Raw genomic sequence first — 12,431 nt, forward strand, 5'->3', positions numbered from 1 at the left:
GTGTAGGGTAGAGCTTATGCTGATGAAGACCTGAAACCATGATGAACGGAATGCATTGCTCTACTTCATGATCAAACTCATGACTCAGATGCAGATCTGGAGACTTCAGTGAAAGAGGTTCTGTGGGAGCCCCTGTGGTAGAAGGGAAGGCATGGAGGGAGCACCCTAACCCAGCAAGTCTCTTTGAGTCTTGGTGTCTCACTGGAAATGACAAGCGATGGATTTGATGACACATCAGATGCCCTCTGGCGCCAACATTTTACAAACTGGGAAGTATGCAGGGTGTGTAAGTAAAGAATTGTTATTTCATAGACTATTAAGCATCAGAAAGCCCACTGAGCATCATTTCGTCTGGCTCCAAAATTTTTCAGATAAACAATATTGACAAGTCAATTAAAGGAACAAAATAGCAGAGGATATGAAAAGTCAATGGGGAAAAGAACCCTGAAAAACTATGGCCTCATACACCAGGAGCCTCAAAGAAAATAACATAGATTTACAGTGTAGGCAAAACCCAAAAATGTCTAGTGACTTAATATACACAGTTATTGTCAGTAAGATGGTGAACATTATCAACATTGTGAATAAATAAAAGTACATAAACAAAGTCACTTTTTATTTGTTTATTTTGTCCTCTAAAACACATTTAAAAAATAACATTTAGACACAGAATCACAAATACACACAAAATAAAATAGTGCTGGCTTGCTTCACAAATGCGTTTCCTTTGACTCCTTTAGCTGCTTTGCATAAAATTCAAAGCTCTCCTGTAGACAAGAAAAAAGGGAGGGAGGTTACAGATAAGAGTTACCAGCAAGAGACGATGGCACAAAACTTGGAAATCATAAAGTACTGCAAACTGGCAGGACAGACTGCTGGGCCCATGACAGCTGCCGTTCCCTCAAGGCTTCAGCACTGCTTTGCTTCATGAAATCACCTATCCCACAGCCCCCAAGTCAGAGTCAAAGCACCAAGAGCCCCTGCTCCGTGTATGCAGGTGTTGACACTTGGGAGACTCTGCAACCTCCCTTGGGAAGGTTAAGAGGTTTGAAATAAACATGTTTTAGCGACTTCCAGTTCAGTGAAATAGTTAGAAGGAATTCTGCACATATGATTTCTCTTATTAAACAAAGCCTAGTAAAACAAAATTTCCCAGGCAACAAACTGAATGGGAGAAAATATTTGCAAATGTATATATCTGATGGGGGTTAACTGTCATACAAAGAATTTATATAACTCAATAGCAACAATGGAACTGAACAGACATGTTTCCAAAAATGAACTATAGATGGCCAAGAGGTACATGAAAAGCTGCTCAACATCACCAATCAGGGAAATGCAAACAAAAAACACCCTGAGATGGATCTCCCTTCCTATCTGTTAGAATGGCTATTGTAAAAATATGACTAGAAATAACAAGTGTTGGTGAAGATATGGAGAAAAAGGAGCCCGTGTGCACTGTTGGTGGGAACATAAATGGTGTTCAGTTCAGTTCAGTCACTCAGTTGTGTCCGACTCTTTGCAACCCCATGAATTGCAGCATGCCAGGCCTCCCTGTCCATCGCCAACTCCTGGAGTTTACTCAAACTCAAGTTCATCAAGTCGGTGATGCCATCCAGCCATCTCATCCTGTCGTCCCCTTCTCCTCCTGCCCCAACTCCTCCCAGCATCAGGGTCTTTTCCAATGAGTTTACTCTTCGCATGAAGTGGCCAAAGTATTGGAGTTTCAGCTTCAGCATCAGTCCTTCCAATGAACACCCAGGACTGATCTCCTTTAGGATGGACTGGTTGGATCTCCTTGAACCCAAGGGACTCTCAAGAGTCTTCTCCAACACCACAGTTCAAAAGCACCAATTCTTCGGCACTCAGCTTTCTTCACAGTCCAACCCTCACATCCACACATGACCACTGAAAATCAATAGCCTTGACTAGACGGACCTTTGCTGGCAAAGTAATGTCTCTGCTTTTTAATGTGCCATCTAGGTTGGTCATAACTCTCCTTCCAAGGAGTAAGCGTCTTTTAATTTCATGGCTGCAATCACCATCTGCAGTGATTTTGGAGCCCAAAAAATAAAGTCTGACACTGTTTCCACTGTTCCCCCATCTCTTTGCCATGAAGTTGATGGGATCAGATGTCATGATCTTAGTTTTCTGAATGTTGAGCTTAAAGCCAACTTTTTCACTCTCCTCTTTGACTTTCATCAAGAGGCTCTTTAGTTCCTCTTCACTTTCTGCCATAAGGGTGGTGTCATCTGCATATGTGAGGTTATTGATATTTCTCCCAGCAATCTTGATTCCAGCTTGTGCTTCCTCCAGCCCAGTGTTTCTTATGATGTACTCTGCATATAAGTTAAGCAAACAGGGTGACTATTGTCAAATACAAAGTACAGCCTCAACGTACTCCTTTTCCTATTTGGAACCAGTCTGTTGTTCCATGGCCAGTTCTAACTGTTGCTTCCTGACCTGCATACAGGTTTCTCAAGAGGCAGGTCAGGTGGTCTGGTATTCCTATCTCTTTCACAATTTTCCAGTTTATTGTGATCCACACAGTCAAAGGCTTTGGCATAATCAATAAAGCAGAAATGGATGTTTTTCTGGAACTCGCTTGCTTTTTGATCATCCAGCAGATGTTGGCAATTTGATCTCTGATTCCTCTGCCTTTTCTAAAAGCAGCTTGAACATCTTGTATTGCTGAAGCCTGGCTTGGAGAATTTTGAGCATTACTTTGCTAGCGTGTGAGATGAGTGCAATTGTGCGATAGTTTGAGCATTCTTTGGCATTGCCTTTCTTTGGGATTGGAATGAAAACGGACCTTTTCCAGTCCTGTGGCCACTGCTGAGTTTCCCAGATTTGCTGGCATATTGAGTGCAGCACTTTCACAGCCTCATCTTTCAGGATTTGAAATAGCTCAACTGGAATTCCATCACCTCCACTAGCTTTGTTCATAGTGATGCTTCCTAAGGCCCACTTGACTTCACATTCCAGGATGTCTGGCTCTAGGGGAGTGATCACACCATCGTGATTATCTGGGTTGTGAAGATCTTTTTTGTACAGTTCTGTGTATTCTTGCCACCTCTTCTTAATATCTTCTGCTTCTGTTAATGGCGTAGCCACTAAGTAAAACTGTATGGCGGCTCCTCAAGAAATTCAAAATAAAACTAACATATGATCTAGCAATTCCACTTCTGGGTATTTATCCAAAAAAAATAGAAAACATTAATTTAAAAAGATATATGCTCCCCGCATAGTCACTGCAGAGTTAACAGGAGCCAAGACAAGGAAACAAATGTTCATTGATGGATGAATGGATAAAGAAAATGTCACACAGACAGACACAGGAAGACACAGGAATATTATTCTGCCATAAAAAGAATTCAATCTTGCCATTTGCAACAACAAGCAAGGATGAGTACTGTGCTAAGTGAAATAATCCAGACAGAAAAAGATAAACACTGTGTGATCTCATTTATATCTAGAATCTGAAAAACACAAAGCTCATGGATACAGAGACTAAATTAGTGGTTGCCTAAAGGTTGCCTGAGGCAGGTAGGGGTGGGAGTTGGGGAGGAGGAAGATGGGTAAGCCATGGGGAGATAATATACATATATATATATAGTTAATAATACTGTACTGCACATTTGATAGCAGCTAAGAGAGCAGATCTTCAAAGTTTTCACATGAAAAAAAATTTTTGACTATGTATGGTGGCCAATGTTAACTGGACTTACTGTGGTGATTATTCTGTAATATCTACAAATATCAAATTATTATTTTGTACACTTGAAATTAATATAATGCTATGTCAACTATACTTCAATTAAAAATCCTAGATAAATAAAAATCAACTTATTTAAAAATGGAAATGAACAAGTAATTAACAGTGACATAATATGCTTAGCTATTGAAATACAGGCCATTAAATCCTATTTCAAGTTGAAATGAAGAGAGAACTGCCCCAAGGACATTTGATAAATTCATACCTACAGCTAAAGGTCTGAGATTGACCCTGTATTTTAAACCTCGGTCCCAGAGGGCTGTGTTCTGCAGCAGCCAGACCCGTAGCATAACTTTAGTTCCTGAAGCCCTCCCTGGAGGGTCCTTCACAGAGATCTAATCCTCATGTAATTAAGTATTCACCTTATTTTTCACACATTATTATGAAGCATACACAAATCTGTAGAGGTATTCCCCTCCCCCCTTAATTAAGAAATACTCACAGGAGGTTCAGTGAAAGGGACAGACTCTCCAGCATTCTTCAGCAAAACTGCGTAACGCTTTAGGAACAGATCATTGAATTTTACATTCTTTGCAGTCAAACTTTCATATAGTGCTTTAGCAGATGCAACATCATTGTCCAAGACTAGAAAAAAAAGATATTAATCATAGATAAAGTCAACCTATCTTCTTGTTTTTGCCAAACATTTAGCCATTCATGGAATCCTGGATTCCTTTATCCTAAACGAAACCAATACTCAACTACCTTCAACAAAAAAAACATATCCAGGATCTACAATCCAGTCATCCTTCCCCACACCTCTCAATCAGCATTATCCACTATGAAAGAGAAGGAAAATGACAACACAGCTATTTTAAAAGACCCATGCTAGTTCAACTGACCAGAAACAGAAGACTTCAATCATAGAGTAAGCACATACCATTCAATCTTCTTCTGTTTAAAACCACACTTTGAAATCAGGCTAATTCAGTGACTTTTTTGACGAGGGGCAGGTAAAATAACTAATGTGGAAGTCTGTACCTACATCAAGATCAGGTGCTAAACAACACCAAAAGACTTTCAATATATTCTCCTATTCTAAAATATGCAAATGAGGCATATAGTTAGCTACTGATCCCCCCAAATTTATATACATTATTAACATACATTAAAAAACTACATACCTCTGTGTAACAAGCTACACTAATATTTCATGTAATTGGATGATGCAGCAGCCTAGGAGCTAAGTTTAGCTGGCTCTCTACTTGTGGCTGATATGCAAATATTTTTAAGTTCACTACTGAAATTATACAGGCTCGGCTAAGAATTGTTGGTGATCTGACTCTTCGATCTTGCATTAGATTGTTAACATCTACCCTATACTGATGCTGAATAATTAATCCCAACTCTACCAGCACCAAGGTGAGCCTCCAGGATGATGTGAGATGTGAGATCCTTGATCCTTGATTTAGGGAATCAAGGATCTCCCTAAAGGGACTGAGGATGACTCTACACCTCTCACTGAAGCTGAACAGATCTTTAGTTTGGGTGAAGTCAGTTTCCTCTGTAAATCCTTTGCTCCCGTCCCTAAGAGACCAAAGCCTTCTCCTGCCACTGTCAAGGGCTCAACCCAAGCTCTACCATCTTCTAGGGAGCTGCTCCCCAAACTCTCCTGTCTTCTCTTTCCTGACTTCCTGATCTCCCTGCTCTCCTCCCTCCCAACTGTCACACAATTTAGTAGTAACTTCATGCTGTTTTACACTACTTCATCTTACATAGTACTAATACCTGCCAATTATGCAAATGTAACCTTAAGGAAGTTTATGATTATAGCTCTATTTCAAAATATATCATGTTCTGCTCATAAGGGCATAAAAATGGAGAATTCTGATTGCTAAGTCTGGTGTCCTGCCAACAATCAAATCCACAAAGCAACTCTTTATTTACCCTTTGGCTCAAGTGCACAAATCAGCAGTGTCAGATGGACAGCTGATCATAACTTACAAATGCTGACATTCATCTTAATTACTGCGGAAACTTTAGACTGGTTCCTTCCACATGTGGTCACCTGGCAACCAGGGGAAAAACTGCTTAAAAGGCTACAATTTCAGAGCTGTGACTTCAGGTAAAACCTTGGGGCCCACTTTTTAATTAAGGTGTTTGCTATTTCTAAGAGTAGGTAGGTGGGCCACTGAAGGAGCAAACAGGCAAGTGAAGTCTTAAACATATAGCCATTTTACACTGTATTTCAGGTGGCAGGCAGGCCTTTGGAGGGGTAGGACTGGTTCCCAGAATGTACACCCAAGTGGACTTCTAAGTCTTTCCAGGAACCTGGATTGTAACTCAACAAATCAGGGCCCCCTCAGAAGATGCTCAGAGATGGTTTACATTAACCTCTAAGAATAATTTCAGATTTTTTTTTTTAACACAGGGTTTCTTTTTTTTCTTTTTTGGCTGTGCTGGGTCTTTGTTGATACACGGGCTTTCTTCTAGTTGTGGCCAGCAGAGGCTACTCTCCAGGGGTGGTGCACAAGCTTCTCATTGCAGTGGCTTCTCGTGTTGCAGAGCGCAGGCTCTAGCGCACATGGGCTTCAGCAGCTGCAGCTCCTGGGCTCTAGAGTACAGGCTCAATAGTTGTGGCACAGAGGGTTAACGCCCATGGCATGTGGGGATCTTCCCAGATCTGGGATCAAACCCATGTCTTCTGCATTGGCTGGCAAATTCTTCACCACTGAGCCATCAGAGAACCCCCTTAAATATAGTTTTAAAACATATCCTAAGGCTAAATAAATTATTTATACCATAAGCAATTATCTGATATTTAGGATTACTGCTTTTGAGCTGAAGACTTGTTGACTATACTACAAATATTTAAATCAAATAATGCAGTTACATGAGACTTATTACCATAACTTTTCATGAGGCAAGTGTATGCTTCTTCCTTGTCAATTAATTCAGGAATCAATTCTAACAAAGACTTCATAGCTGGTGCCTAGGAAATTAAATATAGGTAACATCACCACAACTCAAAAGAACAGTGAAATATGACACTGACATATGGACATTATATCATAAAAACTTAACAACAGTACAGTAGAACTGCCTTCTCAATTCAATGGACTATTTCCCTTTTGTATCTCTAAGTCTGGTCAGCCCCTCTGTAGCCTGTGGATTCCAAGTCTGTGGATTTAACCAACCCTGCCTGGACCAAAAATATTCAGAAGAAAAAAAAATTCTTGAAAGTCCCAAAATGCAAATGTTGAATTCGCTGGGTGCCAGCAAATATTTACATAGCATTTACACTGTATCAAGTATTATAAGTAATCTAGGGATAATTTAACATTTACAGGTAATGAGTGGTAGGTTATATGTAAATATACATCATTTTATATTATCTCATAGAAAAGAAAAAAAGGGCAACTTAGTATTTCCTAAATGATGCCCGCTGTAACTAAATACATGAATCAGAGAGAAAAGTGCAATTAGGTAAATATTTTAAGTGTGTTTATGTGAAAATTAAGGAAAATTAGTTTCCGGAGTTGGAAACAACCTAAATGTTTCACATAAAACAAACATTATAATTGGCGCTCAGTTTAAAACTTCATAATGTGCCCAAATAACCTAAGAACAGAGTTTCTGGGGCCCACTCAGAGGTAAAATCAAATCTAAAAGGACATTTTTGAAATATGCTTTTATTCTTTTTCTTTTTTAAAAAATAAACATCAATAAGACAAACACACATACTTTGAGTATAAATAAGCTAAAGAACCTCATGCTTTCTCCCTGGTCACCCGACAGGAGGAGCTCTGTAGCAGGCATCTCCCTCAGGTTCTGCACTCTGAAACTCATCCAGTGACCCAAACAATGGGATTTGTATCTTACATTCCCAAGGGTCCTTTCATAGGGCTCAATGCACTGCATGAACCTGTTTTGCATTTCCAATATAACCAAGGAGCCAGAATTGACTTTGCATCAGTATCTAAAAAAGTAAACAAGTTCAGGCCAGCAAGTGTTCAATATAGCATTTTTAGAAAAGGTCCTGAATCAAAAAGCTCTTCTATGATACTCAATACCTTTGATCAAGACTATCTCATAGCATTATTGCCTTGGAAGCAAGTACAGAACCTTACCTTTCCTGATCTCTGAGAATTCCTAATACAGAACACCAAGAAAATCGGGATTTGTTCAGCAATTGCACCACACCTCTAAAAATCGAAACATTATTCAGTAAGTGACGGTTTTGATAAACAAGGGGACCAAGGTGAATATTTCCAATTAAGAAAGTTCACAATAATATAGTAATATATCATTACTAACAGGAAGGCCTAATAGTCAACCACTTTTTCAAAGCAAAAAAAGAAAACAAGTGCAAGCTCTGCCAAGCTTTTGTGAATGTTGTCCTTGGCACTGCAAGTATAAAGTTTGTTTAAAATGAAAAGGGAAAAATTAAACTAATGCTTCAACAACCACAGAATAAGGTTTAGGACTGCTAAGAAAGAGGGAAAAAGAAACACTATGCCTCTCCAATTATACTGCCAAGCATTCACAAGTGAGCTAGGGATCATAAGGTTAATTATACATTTAATAAGGTGTCAGGGAGATAACTGCTCGTTTCTTTATAAAAATTAAAATGTACAAAGCAAGTTCTCTTTAAAGTATAATTACCTACACTTATGCATACAAAAGGACTGATTTCAATCTCTCTATTTTATAAAAGGCTTTCATTGCAACAGACAGCCAGTGCTTGAGAAAGAGACAAAAGTTAAACTCAAAAAAAAAAAGTTTATATGACAGACCAGATAAATCAAGTGTCTATCCCATCTTAGATGCTATAGTAAAATCAAATATGGCAAGACAATATTTTAGTTTACATTCATCGCAGATGTCATTCTCTTAAGTTTCTAAATGCACATTGCTCTTTCAAAGCTTTAAAACATTGTCAATACTAAAATGATTAGCATAAAAAGAACTTTGGGGGACACACAGAACATTTACACTATAAACGGATGCTTTCGACATCTGTCAATAAGGTATTCTTCACTACAGTAAGAATAATCTTCAACTGTTTGACAGGCAGGTAAAGAATGGGTAAAGGGTTTACCATCTGAAACCAGTCTACTGAAGGAATAAAAATGAAAAGACAATGATGTTGCAGCAACACTTGGCTGTCATAAAGAGCTCTGGACAGAATGCTGTGGGTACATGCAGCTCTGAGGGCGGTCATCACATCCCCAGTGTCTCCCACCCTGGGCTACTAAGAAGAGCCTTGATGACCATGGCTCAGAAAAAGTTTGTAAATGAAATACCAAGTGCATCTTTCTAAAGAGCTATTGTAATAATGTGTCACAGTTGAATGAATACTCAGCTAGACATGCATATACCTGAGTAGGTACACTTAGGTATGTACCGTACAAAGATAAAACATGAGAATTTATTCTTTTCAAGACAAAGCTTTTAACACAGAAGGCAAGAAGATAGAACAATGAAAAGATTCTTGAATCCCCATTATAAATTGCCATTTCGGTTTCAAAAAAATTTTTTAAAGGAAAAAAAAAGGTAAACAAGAAAATTCTCAAATAATTGGCATTTCTCTCTCTCCAGGAACAAAAGTAAAAAAAGCTTTAGAGGCAGTGCCAATTTACACTTTTCACCAAACTAACACAGAGAAATTTCTCAGGAATTTCTTTTACAAATGGCTTGGATTCCACTCTCAAACTGGATGACTTTTCAGGATCACAAGCAGGTGAGTTCACTTTCCCCTTCCCTATCTGCTACCTAAGATGTGTCACAGCTAGCAAAAATGTAAGTGAATGTAATACTATTTACTATCAGAAATTGGTCCCAGCCTCAATCTGACACAGGGAGTCTACACAAACACAGCCGCTGGCGGGATCACGGTGGCTGTCTGACTGCCACCTGCTGGGAAGGGGCTCCCTGGCGGTGCCTGTTTGTGTACATTACCAGTGGCAGCTCCGATCACCCACCGTTCTGTCGGCACTTGGCGCGGCTTTATATTTAGTGCTGTTAAAATGGCATGAATGCAGTTGTCTCCTTCCCTGAAGATTGCTAATTTAACTGAGAGTGCGGGCCACAGAGACCTGCATTTGTCATTTAATGTGGCTGTGACACACAAGTGAATAGAAAGCAAATCTGACTCTTAATAAATCCTGAATAAGGCACCAAGAGTGTTTGAGTATTCAAGAGGAGCAGTACTTGAAAAGCAAACATTTCCTACTTTTTGTTTGCAAACTGTGTTGCCATGGTGATGCGTGGCATTTAGAGCGCAAGCGAAATTAAACTAGGAAATCAAAGGAATTGTTTTGCGATACCTATCTGCACGGAAACATTTATCTTTAAATCATTTTGGCAAAACATGTCTCCTTCTACCCCCATTTAACTCTAAAGACATTTCTAGTCCAATCTGGCATCTATAAAACCAGCAACCTATAACATGCAATCCAGTCCTTGTCATGTAACCTTGATTCACGTTGAATTTAAATGTGCTAGCGGTGTTGCACTTCACTTCCGGTCTTCCACCACATACCTGACCCTAGTAATTTCTCAGCTGACTTCACACACTTCACAAAGCCTCACTGCTCCACATGTGGTGGGTCATTACCTGTAGGAGAGCTCTGGCATCATCCACCTTGCCTGAATCCACAAGCTGAAGGAAAAGATCAGTTACAGGTTTGTAAACTGCAAACTGATTGGCCAATCTCTCCACCATGATGCTTACTGAAAAAAAAATGACAAGTAAGAAAAATCTTTCATTTAAACAATGGTATAACTAACTCACTCACCAAAGACAGTCAGTCCAGACAGGCTAGGGAAAGTGCTTCTTTGCTCTTCAACCAGAAGAGCTAACTTACTCTTTTCAAGTGCTGGTTCCAACTGTCCCTCTATGACTTTTCGGAATAAATATGCCAAGCCAAAGTACTGAGGGTCCACAGTTTGGTTCTCTGAAGTAAGCATATTTTCAATGCTTTCTATTGCAACATCTATGTTATTACTGTAAAAGAAAGTAAAATAAATTATAAAGAAATATTTGCTTTTATATTAATATTGCAGGCAATTTCCGTACAGCTAATTTAGTATTTACACATGCAAGCACTTTAGGGGAAAAAAGACAATATATTTACAATTAACCAGATAAAAAACATTATACAAGCTGAACCAAATTATATTTACTTGGCAAAGGCAATCACTGGGTGCTTTATGCTGCAACAAATAACTGAAGTAGCTGCTTATTTTAAAACACTGCTCTAGAGAAAAGAACAAACAACTACACAGAGAAGAATTAAAGACAGTAACTTAAAAAATTATTGTATTCCGAAGTTTTGTTTTTGCAGCTGTTTGGATATAAAATGACATCTTTTATACTTTATAACTTTGGCATTATAATCTACAACTGGTCACGACTGCATGAAGTAAAGATAATGTTAATCTCAGGATTCTTAAAAATGCTGATGATGTCTGCAAAGGGTACATTTTCATGTCTCTCAACCCACAGTCACAACAATTTGTTCTTGTCAGGTAACATACAACATTTGAAAAATATTCAATTTATATCAAAGTTCTCTGAACAAAGTATCTTCATACTTCATTCTTAAAAAGTTAGTTACATGGCCTTGTTAAACAACTTATGACGAAAATTATCTTTACGACTTTTTGGTTAAGGTGCTCTTTAACTGACACTTCACAGTTATGCTATGGTACTCCAAATCCAAATAATCCATTTTATGTTGGAATTATCACCTCAAACAAGAATTCTCTAAAAATGAACCCCATTACAATAAGTTTTTTTTAAGGGTTTTAGAGATTTAATAATTATATTTGATAGCGAATAAAAACATCTCCGCATCATATAAAACTCTGACTATATGGTAACATTTAAAAATTCATCCAGATCTTTCTTGAATAATTTTCTGGAATCTTCTAACTTAAAATAATAACCACATTTTCTTACTAAAGGGAAAGTTAAAAGTTCTATATGGGGAAACAGTTTTAAAAGGGGGAAAAACAAAACAACTTCTGTCCAAACAAAGAGGAAAAAACAAAAAACCCTGTAAAAGCCAATAAGACATTTTAGTAACCACCCATTACATGTACGTAAGATTAATTGCTAAATAACATTTTTTCCCCTAAAAGCATGAAGAATGTCAATTCCATAATTACCCCCATGAATCTTTAACTTCACCTGTGAGGCTAATAGAAATCAAGTTATTTCAAGTTATTTCAATCAATTTATTTCTAGAACAGTGATTCTCAATAAGAAATCTAGAAATGGTGGTAAGAGAATCACCTGTAAATACCTCCTTTTGTGTGGGTGTGTATTGACAGGGGTGGATGAATAGGAAGATGGACAAAACAGAAATGCATATTTTTAACAAGTTTGTTGGGCCCCCCATTTCATGATGTTCTGGCAGAGTGTCACCTTCAAATGTTGCTGACATTCAAATGAACTTATTTTTCACTTTCGTAAAAAAGTGTTTCAACAAGTACCTGGCATGTATGAATGAGAAAAGTTACCAACCGTGGGGCAAATTTTAAGAATTTGAAAATTTTGATCAATGTTGTTTACGATTCAATTTACAGCTAAAACATATTTTGTAACACAAAATTATTCCCTGACAATTATAAAATAGGCAGCAACTAGCACCACTATTTTCTCTACAGTTGATATGGTTTCTAATAGCCTGCCTAGTTTTTAAAAGGT

The 12,431-nt window shown here is 38.2% G+C and overlaps 1 protein-coding gene across 1 annotated transcript in view; it reads right to left on the reverse strand.

Moving 5' to 3' along the window:
- Window positions 1-608: 608 nt before the first annotated feature.
- Window positions 609-12,431, reverse strand: part of LRPPRC (leucine rich pentatricopeptide repeat containing) — a 99,553-nt gene continuing 87,730 nt past the window's right edge. Inside the window, exons 33-38 of the mRNA XM_043468453.1 lie at window positions 10,585-10,724; window positions 10,335-10,450; window positions 7,846-7,920; window positions 6,623-6,707; window positions 4,218-4,360; window positions 609-767 (exon numbers count right to left, since the gene is read on the reverse strand). Of these exons, the coding sequence (XP_043324388.1) occupies window positions 711-767; window positions 4,218-4,360; window positions 6,623-6,707; window positions 7,846-7,920; window positions 10,335-10,450; window positions 10,585-10,724 (616 nt within the window). The 3' untranslated portion in view covers window positions 609-710. The remainder of the gene's footprint in view (window positions 768-4,217; window positions 4,361-6,622; window positions 6,708-7,845; window positions 7,921-10,334; window positions 10,451-10,584; window positions 10,725-12,431) is intronic.

Source organism: Cervus canadensis, chromosome 5 (genome assembly GCF_019320065.1).
Source record: "Cervus canadensis isolate Bull #8, Minnesota chromosome 5, ASM1932006v1, whole genome shotgun sequence".
Lineage (NCBI taxonomy): Eukaryota > Metazoa > Chordata > Mammalia > Artiodactyla > Cervidae > Cervus > Cervus canadensis.